The following is a 27,058-nucleotide window of genomic DNA, read 5'->3' on the forward strand; positions in this document are numbered from 1 at the left end:
ATGAAGAAAGACAAGGCAGGGAAGGAGGAAAAAGCCTGTGTGGGGCTGGGAGTGGGGGAGTGGTAGGGGTTGCAAGTTTAAATAGGGAGATCAGGGAAAGTCTCCTTGAGAAGATGACATTTGAGCAAAGACCTCAGAAAGATAAAGAGAGTGAGCCACAGTACTATCTGTGGATGATGGCTGCAGGTAGAGAGAATAGCAAATGCAAAGGCTTTGAGGCAGGAGCATGCCTGTATTGTTCCAAAAATAGAGAAAAGTCAGTGGGTTTGTCTGGAGCTGAGTGAACTAACAGAAGTTAGTATCAGAGAGGTTTCTGGGAGCAGATTTTTAAGGCATTAAAACCATAGATTGTTAACATACCGTGGAGAACTGTTTTGATTTGAATCCTGAAATTTAAGTGGATTGTTTTTGTGAAAACCCCATGGTTCTCTGTGATGTTCGTGTTTCTGAGATTCCTAATCTGAGCATTGGAGAAACTGGGGTTTGCACTGGTTAATAAAATGTTTACAATAGAAAGTAGAATATGTTAACTGCTTTCCAAGTTCCAAATAGTTTTTGAAGGAAGGAAAAAGGGACGACCTGTTTGATTCAGAAGGTTCCCCTCAGTCCAGACTATACAGAAGTCCTTTCTTTTCCTCTCTTTTGTTCTTTAAAATGAAAAGGCCTCCTTTAAGAATTGTTATTCATTTGGAAGGATAATGTGGGACTTTCTGAGTAAGCATCCTTGATGAAGGTTCTTATTTATTTCTGAGAAGTCAACCATACCAATCAGATAGGTAGTATATTTGATGGCTAGTGTCAACATAGAATGTGTGGGCTGACTTGTGTTCTTTCAAATTTATATGCAGAACTCCACCCTCTCCCCCCACGTAGTGCCTCACAATGTGACTGTATTTAGAGATAGGGACTTTAAAGAAGTGATTAAGTTAAAATGGGGCCCAAATCCAGTCTGACTGGTGTCCTTCTAAGAAAAGGAAATTTGGATACACAGAGAGACACCACGGATGCACGTGGGAGAAGAGATTATTGGTTTTTGTTACAAATCTTGTGAGATGTTTGATTCTTGAAATTATGTATATGTTAGAAGGATAGAAAAGGACCTAAAAATTTTTGATATCTAGAAATCTCCTTGTGAAACTCTCAATCGTAACTCTCACAGAATGATGCATTTAAAAAGTCTTCCATTAGGTCTTATCAAGCAATGTGAAGATTAGTCAGTTTTTTAAAACTACCAATGTTATCAATTCGATTTTAAAGAAAACATTATGCAAAAGAAGAATAGTGAACGTAAGGCCAGAGTTTATGTTATAAAAATTTTGTCATTTTTTTGTAAAGTAATATTTTAAGAAATTTAAAAAGTTAACAAATCAAATCATACACAGACATCCAGGAAAGGGGAATTTGTGGAACCTCAATAACCGCATCTAAAATAAGCCGGCAACGAGCCAGCCAGGAGTCGAACCTGGAATCTTCTGATCCGTAGTCAGACGCGTTATCCATTGCGCCACTGGCCCGTTGGCGTTTGGCCCCGCAGTTACACCTATAGAAAAAGAAAGTGTCATGGGATGACTGTGTTCTAAGAAGGAATACGAAACATTTATTTAGACTTATTTCCTTCTAGTCATAGGATTTTGAACCCCAAACCTTCAGAACTAAAACAAATTATGGTTCTATTGGTTGCTTTGACTTCGTTTACTCATACACAACGATTCCTTCCTGAGCAATGCGAAATCTGTTTTGATGTAACTTGTAAAGGACCTGAGATAACGTCTATTTTGGATAATGAGAAATCCATTTTGAGGACCACAAAAATTCAAGTTCTTCATAACTTATGCCCCTGAACAATTCATTTTCGTATAACTTGTAAAACGCAGGGAAATGTTGGTAACAGAACGAGAGGAAATTGAAGACACAAAAACACACTTTCGTAGTCGGCAGGATTCGAACCTGCGCGGGGAGACCCCAATGGATTTCTAGTCCATCGCCTTAACCACTCGGCCACGACTACAAGCCGCTATATGGTTTTTGAATATCATACATGTTACCATGTATCACATATTCTCTCTCTTACTTTGACTAAGAATTTAAAAATAATACTAGTTTCCACCAATGAAACCGGGAAGGAATCAACAAACTTCAATTCAAGGCACATACGTGGTAAGCTGAGAATGCTCTTTTAGAATGCAAATCAAGAATATGTTTTAATAACTTTAAAAATTCTTATATTTTTTGCCTAGTGGATAATTTATCCTCAATAAATAATCTGACAAAGATGTTCCTCAGAGATCCCCTATGTCTTTAAACACAGTGCCTGTGACATAGCAAGCACAAACGTCAGCACAATTGCAACTATCATTTTAAAATTCAAGAACCTGGATCCACCAAAATGTTCTACAGTAAGCCTGTCTCCTGTCTCTTCATAAAGCTCAAAATATTTTAAACAGCAGAAAGAACATTTCTAAATGAAATTGGAAAGTAGAAAATATCTTGAGAGTCAAATCCTCTTCACCGTATGGACCCTTTTCCCACAAGGGAAAGAACAACTGTATCTTATATGCTGTGGATAATAGTTTGAAAATATTTTAAAAAGACCACTTCCAAAGGAAGAACAAAACCCCAGGATCTCCATGTTTCTGAAATTACACTATCATTACCACAATATTATCTGCATGTGTGAATGTGTATTAGAGATCAAGTAGGGGATTCCGTATATCTTATCGATGGCTCCAATTCATGAACAGAAGGGTAAGGGATGATTGATAAACTACTGCTCATGTGCTGATGGATTGAAAATCATCTCCAGTCCAGATCTCTTTTCTGGATTTCAGAAAATTCAACTGTCCTAGTTATTTCTTCTTGCATGTCCATGGGCCTCACAAAAGCAATGCATCCCCAAAGGAAAGTTCTATCCTTTCCCTCAGACTTGAACCTCCTCCAACAACCCAAACCAAAGATTTAGAATTCCACTTGTATAACCCAGCATGGTGGCACATGACTGAAGTCCCAGCTACTCTGGAAGCTGAGGCAGGAGGATCACTTGAGACCAGCAGTTCCAGGCTGCAGTGAGCTATGATTGGGCCAGTGCACCCTAGTCTGGGTGACAGAGTGAGACACTGTTTCCAAAAAAAAAAAAAAAAAATCAAAATCAAAAACAAACAAACAAACACTCCCTTTGTCCTCCCTCTCCCTAACTCCCTCCCCACCAGGCCTTCCATTCAACCTTCTAATTATTTGTCAAATCTGGCTCTTCCTCCCCAGCCTCAGGCCCATTTTTTTTAGATCAGGTCCTCAGTTGCTTCTAAGAGTTATTGCAACAATTTCTTAGAAGTCTTTTGGCCTTCAGTCCCTGATCCCTAAAATGAGTTATTCATTTCTTCATTCTTTCAAAAATTTTATTTTGAGCACAATCATGTGCCAGGCACTTTGCTAGGAGCTGCTCATTCAGTGGAGAACAAAAAAATATGGCCACTATTTTCAGGGATTTCTAGAGTAAACAATTGCAGAAATGAACAATTAAACAAATGGAATGCAAGTGAGAAGTGTAGTGTGCCATAGTAGTCCATAAGACGGGTGCTAGAGCCCAACCACACAGGTCTTCGGTGGTTGCCTAGAGGGTCACTCATTAGACTCCCAGCTTTACGAAGAAGGGTTGTGAAGAAAGTTTCTACTCTGAATTCTCCATGGGTGTGCAATAAATATTTGTGGAATAAATCATATTTAAGCTCAGATCTGAAGGATGTATAGAAATGAACCAAACTAGGGGGAGGGTAGTGTTCTAGATTTAAATTTTATGGAATATGCGAGAAACTGAAGAAAATTCTGTCTAGTTCAAACATTGCTTTTTGGAAGTGTACTGAGAGGAGCAGCGATGAGAGGTAATACTGGAGATGTAGCTGAAGGCAGATTGTGTAAGTAGGGCTACCTCAGCATTAACAGAGAAGGCATATCTGATTGTGTCCCTTACCTCCTTTAATGTCTTTAAGGTATCCTGTGGGCTACACGGAAGGTCGCAAATAACTGGAAGACCCTCATCTGACCTTTTCAGTTCCTATTTTGGCTGCTCTGTCAAGGAAGCCTGGGACTTCTGAGACAAGGAAGGTGTTTTTTTCACCTTGACCTTTGCCTTGCCTACCTGGAGCCCTGTGCTCATCCTTCAGGGTCATTGTTTAAATAGCACACTCTCTGACAAGACTTTATTAAAAAATCAAATTTTATTATAAAAATTTTCAAACATATAAGAATTTGAAAAAAATAGGCAGTTATTCGTATACCTATCACCCGGATTCAATAATTTACATTTTGCCATCTTAGTCTTAGCTATCTTTTTCTGCTGAATCATATGAAATTCATTTGCAGACATTATGATATACCACACCTAAATACATAAACATATATCACCTAAACATGCATCTTTATAAGCACAGTACCATTATCACAACTAAAATATCTATCAATTCTTTAAAAATATCCAATATCCAGTCCTTATGTAAATTTCTCAAATATATTTCTTAGAGCCAGTTTTTCTAACCAACATCCAAAGTTCATTCACTGGATTTGGTTGTAATATTCCCTTAATCCCTTTTAGTTTAGAACAGTCTCCCAGCTTTTTGTTATTGTCTGATCAAAAGTTTGAGGCTGAGCACCGTGGCTAACATCTGTAATCCTAGCATTCTGGGAGGGCAAAGCAGGAGGATCGCTTGAGGTCACAAGTTCACTTGAGGTCAAGGTTTCGAGACCAGATTGAACAAGAGCAAGACCTCAATCTCTACCAACAATAGAAAAACATTAGCCGGGCATGGTGGCGCACGCCTGCAGTCCCAGCTACTCGGGAGGCTGAGGCAGGAGGATCGCTTGAGCCCAGGAGTTTGAGGTTGCTGTGAGCTAGGCTGACGCCACGGCACTCTAGCCGGGACAACACAGCGAGACTCTTGTCTCCAGAAAATAAAAATGAATAAAAATAAAAATAAAATGCAAGCTTTCGAAGCTGGCTTCCTTTCCCAGTCGGCACTACCCTTTACCTATTAGAATCTCTGTGGGTGGGGCCTAGGATTTGGGGTTTTAACCAGCTAGCAGGTTTGCACGCAAGTATGAGAACCATTTATAGACCTTACAGGCTATTAAGGTAAATAGGACTAGATTTCTGATTATCGACTTTAACTGAGAAAATAAAACTAAAACTGGTGCCTGAGCCACACTGAACATTAAGGTGCGTTTGTTTGGAGTAGAAATAAGTTACAGCCCCCAAGTAACCACGAAGGGATTCGAACCCTCAATCTTCTGATCCGAAGTCAGACGCCTTATCCATTAGGCCACGTGGTCCTCAGTTAGCAAGATTTGCCAATTTGTGGCAGGAAAATAATCTCCTCTTCGTGAGCTGCAAAGTAATACTGCAGTGAAATCATTACTTTAAACCAAGGAATTTCCAACCCCTGAAAAAAATCTTACAGTCTAATTGGGGGAACAAGTTTAATCTAATGGTCAAAAATACAGTGAAGTTTCAAGCGGATAACTACAAATTGTAGGGCAAGAATGTGGTGTTTCAATAACTAATAATAGAGTACTTTATCTGTTCATGAGAATCAGGGAGAAAGGCCACCCTGAGGAAAGAATGGTTGAGTTGAGAGCTGCTGAAGAAGAGGCGAAGATAGAACTGGATTGCTTTACACACCCAGGGAACCACAGTTGTCTTGCGATGCTTCCAGGTAAAGATCGTGGGTTAAACATAAGAATTTACTTACGTGCACGCCTCAAATCCCACTCAAGCAACGTTAAAAAATAAATTCAAATAGGACAAAAGTTCAGGAGAGGAGAAAACAGAAACAAAATTTGGTAATCTGGAAAGACGATTGAAGAATGATCATTGATTTGTCAGCCCTGAGGAAGCTAAATCTTAAACCAGGAGTGGAAAAGGCAAAGAGGCTATAGATTTACGCCATTGAACTCCCTTCTCCATCCCCTTCCCCTATGCCAGGTTCAGGAATTGTCAGCGCTAGCTTCATCTGGAAACTGCCTGTGTGAGCTCAACTGGGCCTCCTTCCAACCCCCTCAAATTCATATGTTGAAGCCCTAACCTCCAGTACTTCAGAGTGTGACAGTATTTGGAGGCAGGTTACTTAAAACGGTAATTAAGGTAAATTGAGATCATTAAGGTGGGCCTTAATCATAAGGGCTGATGTCCCTATGAGAAGAGGACACAGACACATAGAGGAAAGACCATGTAAAGACAGAGGGACAAGATGGCCACCTGCAAGTCAACAAGAGAGGCCTCACAAAAAATCTTGACTGGCACCTTGATCTAGGACTTCTAGTCTCCAGAACTATGAAAAAATAATTTCTATTGTTTAAGCCACCCAGTCTAGTGTTTGTTACAGCAGCCGTAGTAAGCTATTATAATACACTGCCCCTCCTCCATCCTAGAAGATTGGAAGTTTATTTTCTTGAAATAGGAAAATATCGGGTTTCTAGGCTGGAGCAGGAATTTTCAAACTTTCCCCTACATGACAATCACCTGGAGGGTTGGTTAAAACATAAACTGTTGGGCCTCACCTCCACTTTCTAATTCAGTAGGTATGGGGTGTGGCCAATAATTTGCATTTCTGAATTCCTCGCAGCTGCCGATCGGGTAGCACTTTTTGAGAATCGGTGGGACATGGGGCTAGTAGAAGAAAATGGTAAGAGCTTAATTAAACGTTAGCGATTTTGGGGGGTGGTGGTTATTGTTGTGAACTGAATAGCAGGTGTACGCAATAGAGACCAGAGGCCCCCGGGTTCTGTCTGAGAAGTGAGTGTTTCGTGAAGAGGTGCCCTTCAGGCCAGGTCCTTGAGGCCCACTAGGTTAAGGATGGGGCGGGTGTGTGGATAGGATTGAGCGCAGTAGGCACCGCTAGGCCAGGTACAGCAGGGCAATGCAAGGCTGGAAGTCTCCAGAAGAAGAAGTCTAGTGAATTGAAAAGAAAAGTACTAATACAAACTTCACAGCCGTTCTTATTCCTGTTTTACTGCGGATTTAAACCCAATACGTAGAAGATTTTTCTGAAAGCGGGAAATTTTGACAAATGGAAAGATTGAACGTGAACAACTGAGTTTTTCCCATATGGAGCATTTGCGTTTGGGGTTAATATTTAATCTGGTCAATCCCTTACCTTTCTCAACGAAACCTTAGTGGAGCTGTGAACAGTGTGTGTTGGAGGGAAAGAATCAAACCAAATAATAAAGAAGTAAATCCTTTTGGCGGGGAGAAGACAAAGAGGAAATAATTTTAGATTCTTAAATTAAAGTGAAAGACTCTTGCACCTGTGACCTCGTGGCGCAACGGTAGCGCGTCTGACTCCAGATCAGAAGGTTGCGTGTTCAAATCACGTCGGGGTCAAAGGTGGTAGTGTTTTTGGATGGGGGTAAAGCTGATTCAGCTAAGTTGATGATTCAGCCAAGTGGACTTTACTCTGAGACATTATCCAGTTGGGCCTGGATAGAAAACTTGACACCCTGGAAGCTGTGAGGACAAAAAGAATAGACTTAACCTACCTTGCCGGTGGAAAAGAAGCCGAACTTTGTAAAACAATTTTAAAGAGATTTATTCTGAACCAAATTTGAGGACCATGACCTGGAGCCATACCCAAGAAGTCTTGAGCAAGTGGCTGTGGTTGGGTTAGAGTTTGGTTTTATACTTTTCAGGGAGACAGGGGTTACAGGTAAAGTCATGCATCAATACATGGAAAGCGTACATTGGTTTGGTCTGAAAAGGTGGGCCATATCGAAGCCAGGGCTTACAGGTTATAGATGGGTGTGAAAATTCTTTGACTTGTAATTGGTTAAAGACATGAAGCTTTGTCTAAAGGCTTGGAATGTTTTAAGATAAGGAGGTCTGTTAATCCGAGACAAGCCACTGGACGTATATTTGTTGTGTAAATTGAAGACCTGCAGGTTTATCTTGCATATCGTTAGGCCTGTTAATGGATTAAAAAGGACATCTCCAAGAAGGGAGGGGGGCATGGTGAGGCATGACTGATCTCCCTTCTCGTGGCAGGCAATTTAGTTTTAGGATATCCCCTTGGCCAAGAGGAGGTCCATTCATTCAGTCAGCGGGTGGCAGGGGAGCCTTAAGATTTTATTTTAATTCACGGCTTTCACAGAGATTCAGTGGGATTCATCTGTTTTGCCCTTGGCTTGCTGTTGAGACTCTAAAACGAGGAACTCCCCTCTTGGACAGTGCATCTTTTGCCATCCTCTTTAAAGGGAGATTTAATCTAAACGCTCTGCTTTGGCATCAGAGACCTTAGTCTCCTGTTTTCCTCTTTCTTCTCGTATCACTTCTTCTCATGTCCTTTACCTGCAGAGGACCTCCACGTGGAACACTAAATGTTGGCGTTTTTCTGAGGCTCATCCTCAGCCCTCTGCTTCCTGACTCTTCCTTTGATTATCTGCCTAAAGCACTTGGTGAGTTCTCAGCCTCGTCTCCATACTCAAGACCTGGAGCCATCCTGAACACTACCTCTTCTTCTCAGTCGAGCAGTGAGTTGTGCAGTTTTTCCTCCTCGTGTGTTATCCTGTCTGTCTCCTTCTTTCCATTACCACAATGGCCTCTTTGCTTCATCTTTTATCTCTTGCCAGGGATCATGACTTGAATCTCTTAACTCGCCTTTCCAAATCTCTTTTGTTCAGTTAAATCAGTGTCCTTATTTTTTAAAAAATTAATTTTATTTTTAATCGACAAATCATAATTGTATACACTTATAGGATACAATGTGATCTTTTGATAATATTATGCTTGTCTTTAAATGTAAGTCTTATCCTGACATTCTCCTGCTTAAAACAAAAACAAAACAAACCAACTGACTGTGCTTAACAGTCTTCTGTCTCACTGGCCTTCTTTCAGTTCCCCAGATGCATTTTGCTCCTTCCCACCACAGGGCCTTTGCCCCTGCTCTGTAAGGATATTCTCTGTTCCATGCATGATTGAGACACTCATCTTTTAGGGGTCAACAGTGATAACCCCTGAGGGCTAAACAAGTCTGTGTATTTTATTGCTGCACTCCTAGTGCCCGGCCAAGTGTCTGGTACACAGAAGGCACTTAATAATTTTAGAGAAACTATGGGAGGAGAGGGCAGATTTTACTATGGCTTTGCTAAAAACCTTTATAAAGGTAGCAGAGTGGTGCAATAGTCCCATGTTGGCCTGGTAACTCAGGGAACAATGAGTGGAAACCATCTTTTACCATGTCTTCTTCTTTCTTTCCCATAAAATGAACCTACGCAATGAAGGATTAAGACTAGTTACCTTACTAAGAATGCATTGAATTACAGTATTTTTATGTTATTTAGGATCAAGGACCGTCACAAAATACATTGATCTATCTTTTGCCTTATAAGGAAGTGAAAAAGATAAATTTTTCTCTCAAAACAGGAAAAAGGGATAATTGTCATTTAAAAAAAAATCAAGCATGCATTTTTTTACTTTACTGTATTCCTAAAAGGTATACAGTTAGAGTTCTGTCAAATTGTATGGTAGTATTGCACATCTATACTAGCTAGTATTATTTTCTATGTCTTGTTCCAGACCTCACTGTTAACAATTGTATTAATATTAGTTTGCTAGGGTTACCATAACAAACACCAAAATACCACAGACTGGGTGGCTTAAACAACAGAAATTTATCTTCTCACACTTCTGGAGGCTGGCAGTCTGAGATCCAGGTGTCAGTCAAATTGATTTCTTCTGAAGAAGAAAATTCCAGAGAAAGTGCAGTTCCATTGTTTTACCAAACTCCGAAACAATACGAACATAGCTATATAAAGATAAAGAAAGGGACCATCAGCAAGCATTGGTGGTTCAGTGGTAGAATTCTCGCCTGCCACGCGGGAGGCCCGGGTTCGATTCCCGGCCAATGCAGTTTCTGTGTTTTTCCCGACAGGAAATTATTTTCGAATGAACTCACAAAGCGAGAAATGTTTGAAGTAACCTTGAATCCGTGCAGTATTAGGGGCTGACTGAGAGCAGCCGTAGCTTTTTGCAATTTCAATTTAAAAATTATGTCAATTAGCATGCGGTTGGTTTTCCAATAACCTGAAACGTAATCCTGTCTGAGTTCCAGTGAACTCAAGTATCACCTGATTTGAGTTTTTCGGGAGAAAATCTAAACTGCTGTTATTTGGTGGTAGAGTGTAGCTGCCTGCAGATTATCAATGTGTCTTTCCCATTCTTCGAGGTAACCATTAAAAATATAAGAGATCATTTGGAAGTAGAAAGGTAAAAAGTTATGGCTTTGAATAAATAATTGAAAGGGTGTTATGCATGCCAGCAGAGTGGCGCAGCGGAAGCGTGCTGGGCCCATAACCCAGAGGTCGATGGATCGAAACCATCCTCTGCTATAAAAGAGTGTAATTTTTGATGGTCTCAGACCCTAGAGAAGAATAAGGTTTCTTCTCACTGACTTCCTATCAAAGATTTGAGGACCACAAATGGTTGTGTAAGAATCCACAAGGTAATTTGTTAGAAACTCTAGTTTCTGGTATCCAATACGGTAAATCTTATTAATTACGTGTGGATAGTCGGTCATTCAGTGTCCGGATTTGGAGACCACTACACCTTTTAGGGGTTGGCATGCGCCCCCCTTGCGGTCTTGTATATCAGGTACGTTTTTCAATTTGCAATAACTCCTGCTACCAACTTGTAAATATTCAAAATCATGATTTTTTTTTTTATTAGGTTGACATGTACTTTAAAACCTTTGTCGGAATCAATAAATCCAAAGATACATTTGAAACAGGAAAGATATTATTCCTCATGGGAATAGATCCAGTTTAGGGAGGAAGGCGCGTAGTCGTGGCCGAGTGGTTAAGGCGATGGACTTGAAATCCATTGGGGTTTCCCCGCGCAGGTTCGAATCCTGCCGACTACGTGGGAATGTTTTGTTTGCAGGCACCCAAACGTGGTGTTTCATACCTCTGCAATCAAACAAAGCAGCACAGAATATGTTGTATATCCCTCCACTATTATCTTTCTCCATAAAATTTGCAGAGGATGGTTTTAGTCCTTTCGTGTAATAAGGCATAGATAAAAATCTTTGAAAGTGTTACTTAGGAAAGCACCTGAAAACACTAGCAATTTGAGGCCGCTGTAAAGACACTGTAAAACTGCCCAGGATATTATGCCTTTAAAACCTCTTGAATTGCTGTCTCCCTATCGGAATCCAGCTCATGTCTGACTTCCAAAACCTCACCTGCCTTTAACTTTTGGACTCCATATCTCAAACAGAAATTTCCATTTTTCCCTACCGTCTGGATCCTCGTATCATCTCACTTTCTGAGATCACAATTGCAGAGAGAAAATACCAGATAGAGAATTTTCAAAAACGTTGCATAGACGTCCTAACCCAGAGATTTATTAGTGTCCACACTTCTATAAACCCGTAGGTAGACAAACGCTCATGGCCCAGGTTAAGAATTTAACAAATGCACAGTTCTGATTTTGCAAGGCAACGCCGGTACTCAAGCTGTCCGTGGACAGGTTAGAACAATTTCAAGGAAAGGGGAGCTCTATTAATACTTTCTGCCGGCTGGTGCAAATTTGTACCTTTCTTGGAATCTGGGGACATGCACCTATTCTGAGAGTCCAAAGTAGAAAGCATTCTCATCAGACTCATTTGACGTGCGGCACTGGTGCTGTCAAAAATGTACCAGGTAAGTCGCTCCCTGTTGGGCCCATGGTGTAATGCTTAGCATTCTGGACTTTGAATCTATTAATCCGAGTTCAAATCTCAGTGGTGAACCTAGCCTTCTTTCGCTGTCTTTTTACCTCCTCTTCTCTCAAATTACATTGTATCGGGAGAAAGGTGATTACTTGCGCACCTAAATACCCCATTAAAGTTAGCAATAGGATGCCTCACTGCAGAGCAGCATCCTGTATTCTTTCCCCTTGAATTCCACATCTATCCTCTCTTTCCTTTTCATTTTTGTTGGATGCCAGTGTTGCCCCAGATTTAGATTATCGTCCGGATGCTAGAGGACACTTCTTTCACATACTGGACCTCAGTTCTTTCCTTTTTTAAAGAATATACAATGGGCTTATGTTCCGTCAGTTTCTAATATGAACTTGGTCTTGGGAAGTGTGTAATATGTGTGAGTCTTTTGGATCCTCTGCTATCAGGGATGTAGCAGATATTCTATTGCTGTTTCTTACTTTAAAACCGTAGTCCACAAATACTGAACACTGTAACAGTACCTTGAATCAGTATTTAAAGATTTTCCAAGAGTTCTTTTTTTTCCTCTTTTTCTCTAGTGGTGGCCCCATGGTGTAATGGTTAGCACTCTGGACTTTGAATCCAGCGATCCGAGTTCAAATCTCGGTGGGACCTGTTTTGATTTCTGCGACCTATGTTTCTCTCAAATCGCTAGTACATCCCAGTCTATGAATTTATCTTCTGCTCGGTATTTCCTCTCTCCTCATCCCCTTATGCTACTAATTCTAATTTCTGTTTTTTGAAAAGTATCTTGTCCTTGTAGAATCTTCACTTTTTCTCCTAATACCTACTTTTGCCTGGGTTCCCAAAATCAGTCAGATCCTAAGTTATCTGTGTGCTCAGAATGCTCAACAGTTCATGTGTCAGGGGCTCCTCCTGTGAATGTTTTCTTCTTTGGAGCCCCCTCAAAATGTGTTGGCCTAATGCAAGAATGTACATTAAGAATTGCAGGGAGCAGCTCCTCATGTAAGGATTCCAAAGCATAATGGTTAGCACGCTGGACTCAGAATCCAGGAATTTGAGTCAAAATCTCTTTGGGACTTTAGGAACACCTTGGTGATTTTTCCTCTGTGGTTCTCCATTTCGCCCATTCTTCTCCATTAGCTCACCTTTGAGGTTTGTTGTGCAAAGGTACCATGGTATAATGGTTAACTCTCTGGACTCCAAATACAGGAATCCCAGCTGTCAGTGGGATTCTAAATTCCTTCTATTGACTCTCCACAGTTCAAAACATATCCTCTGTGATTTCAATAACATGAAAAGAGCCCCATGAACTCCTCTAGCCTCTAAAAGTTGTTCCAGAATAAGCGCTGTAAACTTTCTTTCGGCTATTCAGCCCTAGTCACGGTAGCGTCTTAGTGCCTCTGTATTAGTTTCCTGTTGTGGCTGTAAGTAACAATTACCACAAATTTAGTGGCTTAAGAAAATATGAAATTATTTCTTACAGTTTTGGAGATCAACAGTGTAGAATCAAAGTGTCAGCAGGGCTATATATCTTCTGGAGACGTCATAGGATTCATTTGCCATGTGGGCCTCACCAACATGCCGCTTATTCATCAACGCAGGTAAACTGAGAAGGCAATAGTTCAAATTTGTTGGTTGGATGGCAGTCTTGATCTTTTTTAACCTAATCATGAAAGTGACATCTGTCACATTTTCTATATTTTATAGGTTAGGAGCAAGTCACTATGTCTAGCTCCCACTCAAAGGGAGGGGATTACACAAGAAGTGTGCCCACTACACTGTGTTTTAAATACCCCAGAGACCCCAAGGTGGAATGAGCTCTGACTGGTGCTGGCCTACTGCTGTGACTGACACTTTGCAGGTACCTTCTTTCCGTAGTCAGGAAGTGCTATACTGAGAGCAATTCCTGGTACTTCCCATTGAGAAAATTATCTCGTGGCTGAAACTTTTTTTGTTTTTCTTTATATATCTTCCTTTATAATTATAAAGGCTAACATAGTGACACTTCTCTACAGAAAAAGTTTTTTTTTTAATAAAATAAATAAATAAATAATCTCTAGGAATAATGCCCTGACATGGATATTTCTCAAAAGTTTCCCATGGATTCCAATGTGCAGCATGGAAAACCACTGAGCTAATTTTTCCCTGACCACCCTGTTTAAGTTGTCTCTGCTCAAATGCATTTACCACCTTCTGGCATACCATATATTTGATTTTTAAGGTTTTAATTGCCTATTTCTACATAATTAAGTTTCATCAGGGCAGGGAATTTTGTGTGTAGTATATAAAACTGTACTTAGAACAGTGACTGGTACATATAAGATACTTAATAAATATTTGTCAAAAGATTGAATGAATGAATGAATCAATGGACTCTTCAGGCCCAGGTTTGTTTATTATGCTTTATAATTCCTAATGCCAACACTACCAACACCAAGTAATTTTTTTTTTTTTTTAGACAGAGTCTAACTCTGTTGCCCAGGCTAAAGTGCCATGGCATCAGCCTAGCTCACAGCAACCTCAAACTCCTGGGCTCAAGTGATCCTCCTACTCTGGGCTTCAGAGTAGCTGGGACTATAGGTGCATGGCACCACGCCCAGCTAATTGTTCATTTTTAGTAGAGATGGAGTCTCATTCTTGCTTAGGCTGGTCTCAACCTCCTGCCCTCAAGTGATCCTCCTGCCTTGGCCTCCCAGAGTGTTAGGGCTACAGGTGTGAACCACTGCACCAGGCTGAGAACAAGTCATTTTTTTTTTCTTTCCAGAAACATTTCAGAATTTGTCACTCACTTAAGCTTTAAAACACTGAAACTTTGTATATTTTCCTGTTTTAGCTTGGCATGTTTTGAAACTGATTTGATACTTAATATGTTTGATACTTATTAAATCATCTCCTGCTACCTCCTTAGAGTATGCAATTTGAATCTTGATCATATTACAAATTTGATCTTTATTTTTCCTTCATCCTCATTTTCTTATTTATTGTATGTTACATCATGTCATAAAACACACACACATATAATTATTTTTTGTAATTATGTTGTATATAGATGAGAAAAAGAAAAGCTGCCCCTGGCATCCAGGAACTGGTCTGACCCTATCCACTAGGCCTGGGTGTTGTCAGGAATGGGCCTGGTGCTCACAGCTAGGGCATGAGGTTCTTCTGTTGAATATAAACAATCTCACAGACAGAACATTAGTCTCAGACTGATCTTTCCGATTGTGATGAAATGATACAGAAACAACCAAACAGAAAACATATCAACAACAAAACATTTCATAATCTTGTCTAAGCACTGATAATAAAACAAAGTCACTACGTAAACCACAAATATACCAAACATCCACTTCTACTAACTAATATGAAGCACCACTGCTTTTATAGTTTTAGCTTCATTCTATTCTTACCTCCCTCTAGATAAAATTTATGAAGCTACCTAATTACAGAATTATGCCCTCCCTTCCTGACAGCATCCAATCCAGAAGAAAGCCCTGCTTCCTTTTTCACCCTCCCTGAAATCACCCAACACAAGCACACAAAAAAGAGGTATTTGTCAACACCTTTTCACTGAGATTCTCCAAGGTTTCTTATGATGTGTATTCTTCCTAGTTGCAGCAGCAACAAACCCATTTTATCCAATCCTAGGTGTATTCCTGGTAGTCTTTGGCTGGAGGGCATAGAAATAGGTAATAATAATAAAAAATGACAATACTAAATTACCATTTTTTGGTCACATTTCTTTGTACAAAATAAGCAAGACAAAACAAAAACCCCTGTGATGGCTCTACAATTCTTCAAGATACAGTTCAAAATCTTTGGTCTGACATTCAGAACCAATCACAATTTGACCTTAACTCACTACTTCTACTTTTTCACCTGTCACCCACTTGGGCTTCCAGAAGAGGTTGATAGTTATTATTTCTCAGAGACATTAGTGTAATCATATGGCAGGCATCCTTCTGAGAATCCTACAGAGGAGTGTCCAGGGATGCAACAATAATTACAACTGGTTTAATGATGCTGTTCATAGTGTTCATATACATGGCCAAATAGAAAAAAACAAAATCCAATTTGATTTTGAAAGGAAAAGCAGTCACTAACTGCATTCTCCTTTGTTAATTTCTCCCAATTCCACCCCCACCTTAGGAAGTGTACTTTGTCGTCTTTATTCAGCCTCACCCGTCCCCTCTGCAGTCTCCCTTTTAGTTTTTTTTTTTTTAATCGAAGTAAGAGGGCCATTTACAGAGAGCAGAGACATCAATTTCATCAGTGAAAACATACACTAAAACAATAGAAATTGCGAAACAAAACTCTGTTGAGTAAATAAATACATTTTTCGTGAGTAAGCTCAGCATGTGGGACGAGGTGGCCGAGTGGTTAAGGCGATGGACTGCTAATCCATTGTGCTCTGCACGCGTGGGTTCGAATCCCACCCTCGTCGTTTGGTGTTTAGTCCCTCTGCTGTTTCGTGAGAGTGAGATTTCCTGCCAGCATACACAGAGTTGGGAGCCTTGGAAAAAGGAAAAGTCCCAACTGTGCATGGACGAACAATTTCCTCTGCCACTAGTGGGCTCCCCTCCCATTTTACAGAGGATTGGTGGGAAGTTACGAGATTTAAACTCTCATAGCGGTGAACACATCAGGCAGAGGTGTGCTCACCGTTGTTTCAGGTTGTCGAAACACGGTTGTAGTTGAAAACTGATTTCCCACCTTCGATTTGTGCTTAACCCTCTGCCCCAAGAAGCCCCTGGCCTCTCTCCTGCCAGATAGTGGTCCAGTGGTTGTAAATTACTCCCAACCGGCGAGGTTTCTTAAAATACTGATGTCTCTTCCCCTCTCTCAGGTAAAATCAATCGTAATCTTTGGAGGCAGGGTCCAGTGGTCGGTGTTGCACCGGCCTTGGGTCATTCAAATGGGTCTCCCGGGTTGAAAACCACTGCGGGTACCCTTGAGTCACTGCCCCTACCCACTCTTAAGATTTGGTTTCCTTATTTTGGCAGTTTTTATCTAATCCTCTTTGACTTTTAAGTCTCATGCACGTTTCCAGGTTCAGGGCTTTCTCTCAACACCTTATTATCACCTTCTCCACCAAACTGCCTTTATCTGACCACTGGTCCCTGCCTTTCAGGGGGAGAAATTGTCCACATGCTCTACGTTTGCCCATGCTGTTCCTTCTACCTGGAGGGTCTCTCCTTCCTTCTGGCAAAATCTTTTTGCAAGATCCAGATCAAATGTACCTTCGTTTATGTGAATCTGCAAACAGAAAGCATCATTGTTCTCTTAATATTTTAGTTGAATTAATTTAAATTGAAGGTCTTCTCCAGCTACTCCAGCCTCTATTTATTTCTCCCTTCTTTGATCATCTTCTGTCACTTGTATCTTATTTTTAGAACATCCTCCCATAAAATCTCACCAGTCACCTGTTTTCACTTTATAGTAAACTATAGCAAGGTACTGTCTACAGAGAGTAGAATAACAAAATTTTCAGGGATCATAAAGATGATCGCTTTGAAAAATTTCTCTCCGTTTATCACCTGTCTTTTTTACAAATGAGGGGAAAAAAGTAGGGAGCAGATAAACGAATTCTTTAAGAACCCACCTTTCCTTGTTAAATAACCAACCTTAAAGTTTGTGGGAACCAAGTTGTTTCAGATCAAGTGGTTAAGGTGATGAAGTCTTTCCAATTGGTTCAAACCCTGACACTGGGATTGTGACTTTTGACAGAAAAATCTTCTGAAATATATTTCTTATAAATGCACAGATCTCCCAAACCCTCATAAGGACTGAGGCCTCAAACTCCTGGGCTCGAGCAATCCTGCCACCTTGGCCTCCCCAAAAGCTGGAATTACAGGTGCAAGCCACCATGATGTAAGTATGGCTTTTTTTTCCCTACTCTTTCTGAAAACATTTTATTTATTTTTTTAATTTTTGCTCTCCTGTCCTGCCCTCTCCATAAGTGTGGCTTTTTAAGACAATATCTGTTTTTGAATTTTACTATGGTATATGTGGTTCAAAGATGGTTTACAAACTTTAACCCATTTAATCTTGGAAGTAAACACTTGAGAGGTGATGATCTGGATTAGAAGCCATCTGGAAGTCTTCAGGAATTGGATGATATACTTCGTATATTTTGTTTTTTTCTCCAATGAAGAATAAAAAATGTTTGATGTTGTGGATGGCTGAGCAGTCTTACTCCTCCCACCTCCCTCCTCAATTTACCTTCCTTTTATGTCCTTGGCTTTCCAGCTTTGCACATTGTAAACGTTCAAAAGATATTTATAAAATAAACACTTAAAGTCATATGGGATATGTGTGTGTGCGCGTGTGCGTTGGTGGAGGGAGGAGAAGGATTGAGACCTCATCTAGGCAGAACGGAATATACCCAGGTTATTTGTCACTCCTTTTATTGGTCTCATAAGATTATATATCATTCCTTTTAATAAACACCAAACAATGATTTGAAATGTGGTCATATCCCTTTGTGGTGTTACAAAGCAGGGAGGTAGATTTGGGGCAATTTTCCTTGTGTCCCTTACCTCTTTTAAACCCAAAGTTCCTATTTTTCCTTTAATACTAAAAAAATTAGTTTTGCTGTATTTTAAGAATGAGGTGCCAAGTTGAACTGTACCCACATCGTAAAGTACAGCCATCCATATATGCTTGGCCTAAAGCTGTTGACCTTCAACACACAGATGCTTATTGTTATACATTTTTAAGTATTTGTGTTATTTTGTCATGGGAAATAACTGACTGAAACACATAATCTTTGCTTCTTACAATTCATAATAAAAATCATTATATTTTTGAACTGTAGGGGAGACAAAATTTTACCTCTATCTTTTTAGAACTTTTCCCATTGGGCCTGATACTTAAATTGACATAAGACATCAACAGGACAAAAGCATACAAATTCCTTTAATACAAATTTTACATGGTACAGGAGCCTTCGGAAGGAAATGAAGATGCTATTATGCAGTTTGAGTTGAACATTTACATACTGAATTTGACAAAAAATAGTCAATTATACAAATGTAACAAGGCAAAGTGACTTGGGCTAGCATAGTTAATTGGGTTGAAAAGTGGCTACAAGGATAAGGGCTACTTTAACAAGGTTTGTATAGATTTTCCTAGGCCTCAATTTCCCATTCTTGATAAGAATTATTCTTTTTGGTTTACAGAGGACTTCTTTCACATGGCAATTTCATCTTTTGATTTTAAGAGACAGAGGGAAGATCAGAGTGGTATTCTTGCACCTGTTTTCAAGTGCCTTTAACTCAACATAGGCAATATGCTAAAGTGGTATATTTTTAACTCCTTCAGAACCTATTTCTTCTAATATACAGTATAATTTATTATATATTCTATAATCTACTTATTCATTTTGTGTTTTCTGTGTTGACTCTTTCCCTCTTCCCCTACCCCCAAACCTCTTAGGCCATGGATTTTTGTGTATTTTTTTCACAGGATCCTGGTATCCTAGATCCTATATTCTATTATAGAAGAATAGTTCCTAGAATAGTGGCTGGGGTGGTGGGGTTATGGCGGGGAAGAGTGTAGGTGCTTCATAAACATTTACAGAAGTCCCCCCTTATTCAAGGTTTCATTTTCTGTGGCTTCAGTTAGCCACAGTGAACTGAGGTCTGAAAACTGATGAGCATAGTAAAATAAGGTATTTTGAAAGACAGAGAGAGAAATTACATTCATAAAACTTGTACTAAAGAATGTATGTTGTTGTAATTGTTTTATTAGTTATTATCTTTTACTATGCCTAATTTATAAACTAAACTTTATCATAGGCATGTATGTATAGAAAAAACCCATAGTCTTTACAGAATCAGTACTATGCATGGTTTCAGGCATCCACTGGGATCTTAGAATGTGTCTCCTATTGATAAGGTGGGAACTGCTGTTTTAAATTTATGAATCTGTTTTGCCCCCATCCAGCTGAGCCAAACTCCCAGTGTTTGTGATTCACATCTAGAAATCTTTCTTCTTTATTTTTGTTCTTCCACTCACTTTTTCTATCCTTCTCTAATGAGTGGTTTTTAGGGTTTTTTCTTTCTCTTGAATCCCTTTCTCAATGCAGAGAGGCTTATGCATTTATCAGAGGTTGCATATATTTTTATTTTCTGGATTTGGGACAAGCTCCTAAATTCCAGTGGCCATTTAGGACTCAGGATGTCCACACATTGCCCTATCTCTTTCAATTGCTCCCTTTTGACACTTCCCAGTTTGGAAAATCTCTCTTTCTTTCATAACCTTTCCTGTCAGTGCAGGGGAAAAAGAAAGAAAAAGAAGAAGGAAAAATTTGTGTCAGAAACATTTTTATCTTCTTGGATCAGAATTTCTACTTCCATTAAATACTTGGGGAGGGTGTGGATCCTCTGGAGAAAGTCTTGTTCATCCTCTGATACGGAGGATTAGATATTGGTCAGAGAGAGAGGAGGAAGCTTTTCCGTGTTCTCAGAATTGAGAAAAAAGGTGAGCACTATGAGTATTTTCAACTATAACTTTACTCACTTTCAAAGGTTGTTCTTAGGCGGGGCTATGTGGCTTGGGAGGTGGAGGTGGAGACGATGGCTTGAGCCCAGGAGTTTGAGGCTCCAGTGAGCTATGATTGTGTCACTGCATTCCAGCCTGTGTGACAGAGTGAGACTCTGCCTCGAAGAGGTTGTATCTTTTCTCTAGTTTATAAAAGGATGCTTAGTGTAAATGGTAGGTTTTTCAAGCAGGAAAGCGGAATGTGGTTTTACATGACATGAGGACTGTGGGGACAAGAGTGACTTTATTGTTAAATATTTTAATCCACCTGACTAACCTGGAATCTGGTACTGCCTCCAAAATGTCTAGTTGATGTTTCTTTATGTAGAAACAGCTACTCATTTTAAGTTTCACCTTCCCTCCAAACCAATCCTTGTTGTTGCTTGCTGCATACACCACAGGCTGTGGCTCCTGTAGCCACCTACACATTACTTCCAGAGCACCTATACTTTTTCCCCAAGATAGAAGCCCTGGGTCTAGGGGCTGAAGGGTGGAGATCTACCTGTCTTGCAATGCCCCACCACTCTTGTGTCTGATATCCCCCTAATAATCACCCCCTTACTGACAAACTGTATTTGTCTGCCTCCTTCTTTGGTTTCTTGGCTCCTCCTGCATCTGGGGGTCAATTTGCATATATGGCCCTATCACAGAACAAGAACATTGACATTTTTTAGTCCAAGAAATCTCAAAGTCTGGAAACCAATGCTAAATCTCCAAATTTTTAATACAATTTGAAATCTATGTGATTAAAGGAAATCTAGGTGATTAAAGGAAACCAGAATCACACAGAAGAACTAAGAAAAAGGCTGGGGACAGGAAGAAGTAATTATTACTGTGTTTTAATATTCGTTGTTTTGACCTAGAAACACCCTTATGGCCTCCATGTGATTTAAACCAATGTTCTCATCTGGGTGGAGTCAAATGCTGTATGTTTTACCATGATGTCAACAATTGGAAATTACTTTTCCTTAATCTTAAAAATTATTATTAAATTCAATTATTTCTGCACATAAAATGTGTTTTTAAATATTTTGCTCAGCTGTCTTCCCGGTCTTTCTGTTTGCGCGCACACGTTGTAACCAGTTGGGCTCTTTTTAATGACCTTTATATTTCTGCTCAGTGTAGGATTGAATATGAGCTGTTATCGTCCTTTTAAGAACAACAAAACCAAAGCAAAAAAGTTAAGATGGAAAGAGAGGAGAAGAGTGAAACTTTGGTAGCAGCAGCAGCCAAAACTCTGTAGGACGTGGGGACCTAGAAGAGGAACGTGAAGAGATTGAGGCCTAGCGCTAAATCCGAGGGAAAAAGCTATAGGTTTCCTACTGTGATAGCCAGTGGGGACTGGGATTGTCTGAAACTCAACAGTTTGACAGAGATTGACTTACAGATCTGAATTCCTTTTTTCAAGAGGCTCAGGACAAACTGAAACACAGGCTTTTAAAATCCAGACTTGGGGAGAACTTCAGAGCCTCACAAAACTGGATGGTTTCATTTCGGTTTTAACTTTCGGCCTGCCTTCACTCTGGCACTGGTTCTCCCAACGCCTTTGAGAACGTCTCCTTCTTCCCTTCAAAAAGGAGGTCAAAGAAAGAAAATGGTTGAGAAAACCAGCGATTTTTTTTTTCCTCTCCATTGAGGCTGGGTAATCGAGCTTTGCACACGTGCGTAAAACACAGCCTCAAAGTAACCACGGAGGGATTCGAACCCTCAATCTTCTGATCCGAAGTCAGACGCCTTATCCGTTAGGCCACGTGGTCCTCGACGGTACGTTTTCTAGTGCAACATTTAGAAAGTAGCTTTCTGGCCCGTACTGAGTGTTCCGTATAATGAATGACCCAAAGGCAAGGGCATCTGTGGCTCCCATGCCACAAAGTCAGGATTTCTGAACGGTTGGGATTATCTCAGTCTTGTGGTACATGGGTACTCCATGGAGAAAAAGTTTCCTCTACGACTCCCAAAGCAAAAAAAGTGGAGTTTATGGGAACTAAAATATGCAAAAATATTATCTGCACTGAGAGATTTTTAAAATTAAGGTTACTCAGGGTTTCTCCCATATTGATGCTCACCCACACCCACCATCTACAGACTCTAGGTAACTGGGGTATCTGCCTAGACAGTTGTCAAGGAAACTGCACCTGGAAGGCAGTTTTACCACGAGGCAACATCTGCAAGATCGTCTCTCTTGCCATCCTGCATGACCTCTATGACAATTTTCCCTTCCTCACACTGTTCTGGCACTTTCTCTGATTGTTATATGTGATATCAGAGCACTTTTCATAGTATGTCCCTGTTTGAGGTGAGAAAAAAAGAGAATACCTTTCTTGGGGTTTCTCAGAAGTATAGAGAGGTCCAGGGCCATTACTATTTTTGAGGGTGCCATATATTAAGAAGAAACACGAAATAGAAACAGAAACATTTTGACTATTAACAATATTTACATTAAATAGATGAATCACCATAAAAACATGATGCAGTAAAATCGTATTATGGAGAAAATATTTATACAATGTATAATATTTTGTAGAGTGCTTGGTCCCATAATGGAGTATAAATTTAAAGTTGTGTTTTGGATGGCTTCTTTCAAGCCTGTTAGTTAATCTCTGTGACCTCATGAACCCCATTTGATGATAGTGTCCCCAGTCTACACATAAGGCATTTCCTTAATTTTCTTAAATCGCGGACACTGGGAGCAAAGGCCCTCCTGGCTCATTTGTAATAGTCTTGGCTTTTCTGGATTGACAAATTAGCAGCCTCTGGAGCACAGAAATGAGGCCTTTTACATAGTCTTTCTTTACTTAGCCATAGAATAACATCTGGCGAATAGAAGGAACTCAATAACAATATGTTCTCAATATATTCTCATATATACATTTTTTAAAATTCTGCAAGCATCTTTAACATAGGGATTATTTAACCAGAAGATTCTTGTATTCCACAAAAATCTGAACATGGATATATTGCTCTCTTTCTCTTTTCCTGGAGGCAGAAATGTCAGTTGAAGGCTATTGCAATATTCTGAGACATGATTATGGCTAAACCAACATAGGTAGTGCTGACAGAAGTAGTGAGAAGTGGTTGAATTCTAAATATATTTTGAAGGATTTGCTGATTAGATTGGGGATGTGAGAGAAAAAGAAAAGTCATATATATCTCCAGGATATTTTTTGGTGTAACAACAAAGTTTGCATTGACTGAGATGGGGGTGACTTCAGGAGGAACACAGGAGGTGAATAGGAAGTGAGCAGAACACAGTCATTTTTCTCTTCAAATCCTTCTGGACACACGACCTCACCTCCATACTCTATCACACTGAATTATTTGTATTGTAGTTCTTTAGGAACCCTTATCTATCATGTCTCCTTGTATTTGTTTCTTTTTCCTAGAATGCTCTTCTTGGCTGTCTGGCATTTTGACTCAAAACCTGCCACCATTCCAGAATTAGAAAATTGCTAAAGCAAAGTTAATGTAGCAAACCAATTTTAGTTTTCTTTTTATTTATTTATTATTTCAGGAAATTATGGGGGTAAGCATGTGTTTTATGTTCTTGTAGCTTTGTTTTCAACATCTAGCTATGACATCAATTCTTAAAATCCGTTGTCTCTATATTGATAAATGAAAATTAATATCACAATTTCTACTATAAATACCTGTTTTTATGACGTGAAAATCACCTGTGAGCAAATGGAAAGGTAAATTTAAATGTTATGTTTTTATTTTCTCAATTTTAGTTTTCATTTATCTCTGTAGATAAGTGCTATCATGATGGCCTTTAGTAAAGTACTGGTTAACATTCTGGGTAACTATAAGAGAAAAAAAAGAAAGAAGAGTATAGCAGAGGATGGTTTCGATCCATCGACCTCTGGGTTATGGGCCCAGCACGCTTCCGCTGCGCCACTCTGCTTCCCTATCGTTGTGGTTTTCTACTAATATTCTTAACTGGTGCTTAGAAAAATCTTGTGCTAGGAATTTGTCTATTTATTTTAATGCCTTGGCTATCAAAAGTTGCCAATTCTCTTTCGAATAAGGCTTCTTGCTACCATAATCAAAGAGAAAACAAAACTAGGAATAGAGAAGTAAACATTACCACACTGGTAAGTTACTGGGTGCAGATATGAGGGGTGGCTAGCTATTTAAATGAGAATTACACACTTCTAATAAACAGGGAAGGAAGAGAAACAAACTGGTAATGCAACACGGGCCTCCTCGCGGCGGGCGAGAATTATATTTCCGAATCACTAACCAACCATAGTTTTGCCTTCGGAGAGAAAACCCTTTTAGTAAGATTTTTCTCGGCTTGGTGATGGAGAGTGAAGTCTTGCATTTTTCAAACTCTCCGCAGGGGGTTTTGGTCTGCAAGAGCTTTACAGCGAGGAGCGGATAATGCAGAAGGCACTGCAAAAGAAGGGACAAAGCTGGACTCCGCATTCGATGGAGGTTGCTGCAGTACCGATCGTGTGGACCAACGCTCCTGTGCAATCGTCTCAAAGCATCCGAAGCAGCAAATAAGCACTACAAAATGTCAATTGTTTCAGTCTGATGTAGTGTTAAGACCGCTCCAAAATTCCTATTTGGATGCGAAGGAATTGCAGAAGTCTCCGCGCAGAACGCGCTCTGTGTGCGCAGAACTGAGTCGTTGGTGACGTCACTCTGGGCTGGGTTGTGAGAGGTGGGGCCAGCAGACAAACAGAAAGTTCCCGTATGCGCATCTTCAGTCTTCAATTAGGTCCGCACTCCGTGCATATAAGGCTATTGCCTCAGCTCATTGTACACTTTTTCTGAAAGCGGTTTCAGGAGAGCTTTCGGAATGTCTGGACGCGGCAAAGGCGGCAAGGGGCTAGGCAAAGGGGGCGCTAAGCGTCATCGTAAGGTGCTGCGCGACAACATCCAGGGAATTACTAAGCCGGCTATCCGGCGTCTTGCTCGGCGCGGCGGTGTCAAGCGCATTTCTGGCCTCATTTATGAGGAGACCCGCGGAGTTCTGAAGGTTTTCTTGGAGAATGTTATCCGTGACGCTGTCACCTACACGGAGCATGCGAAGCGGAAGACGGTGACTGCCATGGATGTGGTGTACGCTCTTAAGCGTCAGGGGCGCACTCTCTACGGCTTCGGCGGTTGAAGTCTCCGCTTACACAACCCAAGTACTTAGTTTTTCCACCAAAGGCCCTTTTCAGGGCCGCCCACATTTTCCTGAGAAAGAGCTAACATTTTGTTTCTTCATTTTGTTTTGGGTTGCTGTTTGTGAGAACGTAGTTCTAAGTGCGTGTCTAACTTGCAAGTAGTATTTTTTTCGTTGTTCCAGTGTTTGTTTCACTTAAATGGCTTGGGCATAAAAAATACCTTGTGTTGATTTCTATCTTCCGTAATCAGTATTTTAGGCGTGAGGTTAACTCGTCCGGCAAAATGGAGAAGCTGGACTTAGATTGCTTATAATCTCCGAGAGGTTTCTTTCTCAGTGTTTTAAATACTTACAGTTCAAATCGTGTTCGTGAGGTTCTCGAGTATTGCGGAGAAGGGGTGAACTGCCGGAGAAACTGCGTTAGCGCGCTCAAAATGGCGCGCACGGGGAGGGACAAAGAAAGCCCGCGCTTGGGCTGTGGGCCGGAAACAAAGGCGACTTTAGAAGCGGAGAGTGCCTCCCGGCAGAAGCACAACCCTAAAATTGGTGGCGTGTGCATTGTTGCTTTCACTGGATGATTACATGGCTTATCAAAAGCATACTCGAGAAGAGCTTGCCAGTGTTATTTGGTGTAGATACTAATGTATTTATGGACTTCGTCACGAAAACATTAAAAACGTAGAATGATAAACCAGCTAAACTTGTTAGCAACTAGTCATGATAGCGTTTTAAAAAAGTGTCGTTGCAGGCATCAGGATATTTCACCCCACATTAAGCATGCACTGCTAAAAACTCCCACGTGGTATCTCACACCTAACTAAAACTGAATTTCTTAAGATTATACTCAATCCAGATTTTAAAAAATCCCACTTATGCCCTAAATGTCTTAGAGATAAGGTTTGTTTAGTGAAAGATCTAATCATGACTGGTTCTGTCTCAATTCTCTGAATTGAAAATAGTCTCCTTCCTCCTCTCCTACCCATTTTTAGACACTGATTTGCTGGAGGTTCTTTGGATTGGCTTGTTTCTTAATAGTATTATTTTACTTTTCTGTACTCTATGTCCTGTAAAGTAGATGTGATTTCTATAGACCTAATTGAAATCAGGTTAATATGCTTATCAGGAACAATTTATACATATGTACATACTTTTGCGCCATTGGTACATGATATCTGGTTTATGCAAAGATGATAGAACAATTGTTGGTTTACAGTGATAATCCCCTTGTAAAATCGGTTTTTTCTTTCTTTTGTCCAGCAAGTAATCTGTACAGTGATAATTTGAATCCAGGAAAATCAACATTGTTATTTTGAATTTGCCTTTTTTTATTAAGGTGGACTTGTGCATAACTATGAAAAGAATCAGATATTATTGGAAGTAAGGCATTGGTTTGAGGAGAAGAACTAATATGAGGATGTTAATTTAACAACAAAAAAATTGACCACATAAACTATGTGCCAGTCACTGTTTTCTGCTCTGGGAATTATAACAATGAACAATAATGAACAATATTTCTATATTTATGGAGTTTACATTTACTGGGCATGGGTGCACAAACAAAACAGGTAAAATATAGTGTGTCAGATAGTACTGAGTGCCATGAAGATCACTAAAGCAGGAAAAGGCATAAGATGTGGAGGGAAGAGATGATGTTTTTAAATTATGTGATCATGGAAAGCTGTACTGATACAGTGATGGT

At 40.0% G+C, this 27,058-nt stretch overlaps 2 protein-coding genes and 11 non-coding genes across 13 annotated transcripts in view; 7 read left to right on the forward strand and 6 right to left on the reverse strand.

Annotated features, from left to right (window-relative positions):
- The window catches only part of LOC138398757 (butyrophilin subfamily 2 member A2-like), a 62,748-nt gene extending 61,230 nt beyond the window's left edge, over positions 1-1,518 (reverse strand). Inside the window, 1 exon segment of the mRNA XM_069493248.1 lies at positions 1,509-1,518. The gene's annotated coding sequence lies outside the window, so the exon portion shown is untranslated.
- Positions 1,442-1,514, reverse strand: TRNAR-ACG (transfer RNA arginine (anticodon ACG)). Its single transcript has one exon. It is a non-coding gene; the product is annotated as a tRNA-Arg (tRNA).
- Positions 1,519-1,926: 408 nt separating the features above from the next.
- TRNAS-AGA (transfer RNA serine (anticodon AGA)) lies at positions 1,927-2,008 on the reverse strand. Its single transcript has one exon. It is a non-coding gene; the product is annotated as a tRNA-Ser (tRNA).
- Positions 2,009-5,246: 3,238 nt separating this feature from the next.
- On the reverse strand, positions 5,247-5,319 carry TRNAR-UCG (transfer RNA arginine (anticodon UCG)). The gene has a single exon. It is a non-coding gene; the product is annotated as a tRNA-Arg (tRNA).
- A 1,978-nt stretch (positions 5,320-7,297) lies between these two features.
- TRNAW-CCA (transfer RNA tryptophan (anticodon CCA)) lies at positions 7,298-7,369 on the forward strand. Its single transcript has one exon. It is a non-coding gene; the product is annotated as a tRNA-Trp (tRNA).
- A 2,449-nt stretch (positions 7,370-9,818) lies between these two features.
- TRNAG-GCC (transfer RNA glycine (anticodon GCC)) lies at positions 9,819-9,889 on the forward strand. Its single transcript has one exon. It is a non-coding gene; the product is annotated as a tRNA-Gly (tRNA).
- Positions 9,890-10,296: 407 nt separating this feature from the next.
- TRNAM-CAU (transfer RNA methionine (anticodon CAU)) lies at positions 10,297-10,368 on the forward strand. Its single transcript has one exon. It is a non-coding gene; the product is annotated as a tRNA-Met (tRNA).
- A 448-nt stretch (positions 10,369-10,816) lies between these two features.
- On the forward strand, positions 10,817-10,898 carry TRNAS-UGA (transfer RNA serine (anticodon UGA)). The gene has a single exon. It is a non-coding gene; the product is annotated as a tRNA-Ser (tRNA).
- Positions 10,899-12,281: 1,383 nt separating this feature from the next.
- TRNAQ-UUG (transfer RNA glutamine (anticodon UUG)) lies at positions 12,282-12,353 on the forward strand. The gene has a single exon. It is a non-coding gene; the product is annotated as a tRNA-Gln (tRNA).
- Positions 12,354-16,061: 3,708 nt separating this feature from the next.
- Positions 16,062-16,143, forward strand: TRNAS-GCU (transfer RNA serine (anticodon GCU)). Its single transcript has one exon. It is a non-coding gene; the product is annotated as a tRNA-Ser (tRNA).
- Positions 16,144-21,927: 5,784 nt separating this feature from the next.
- TRNAR-UCG (transfer RNA arginine (anticodon UCG)) lies at positions 21,928-22,000 on the reverse strand. The gene has a single exon. It is a non-coding gene; the product is annotated as a tRNA-Arg (tRNA).
- Positions 22,001-24,072: 2,072 nt separating this feature from the next.
- On the reverse strand, positions 24,073-24,144 carry TRNAM-CAU (transfer RNA methionine (anticodon CAU)). The gene has a single exon. It is a non-coding gene; the product is annotated as a tRNA-Met (tRNA).
- An 887-nt stretch (positions 24,145-25,031) lies between these two features.
- LOC138398935 (histone H4) lies at positions 25,032-25,389 on the forward strand. Its single transcript, XM_069493385.1, has one exon. The coding sequence runs from the start codon at positions 25,048-25,050 to the stop codon at positions 25,357-25,359; it is 312 nt and encodes a 103-aa protein (XP_069349486.1). The 5' UTR covers positions 25,032-25,047; the 3' UTR covers positions 25,360-25,389.
- Positions 25,390-27,058: the final 1,669 nt, after the last annotated feature.

The sequence above is a fragment of the Eulemur rufifrons genome, chromosome 18 (assembly GCF_041146395.1).
Source record: "Eulemur rufifrons isolate Redbay chromosome 18, OSU_ERuf_1, whole genome shotgun sequence".
NCBI lineage: Eukaryota > Metazoa > Chordata > Mammalia > Primates > Lemuridae > Eulemur > Eulemur rufifrons.

Excerpts from the sequence above, each read along its gene's own strand:
- LOC138398935 (XM_069493385.1), top strand. The coding sequence starts at position 25,048 with ATGTCTGGACGCGGCAAAGGCGGCAAGGGGCTAGGCAAAGGGGGCGCT.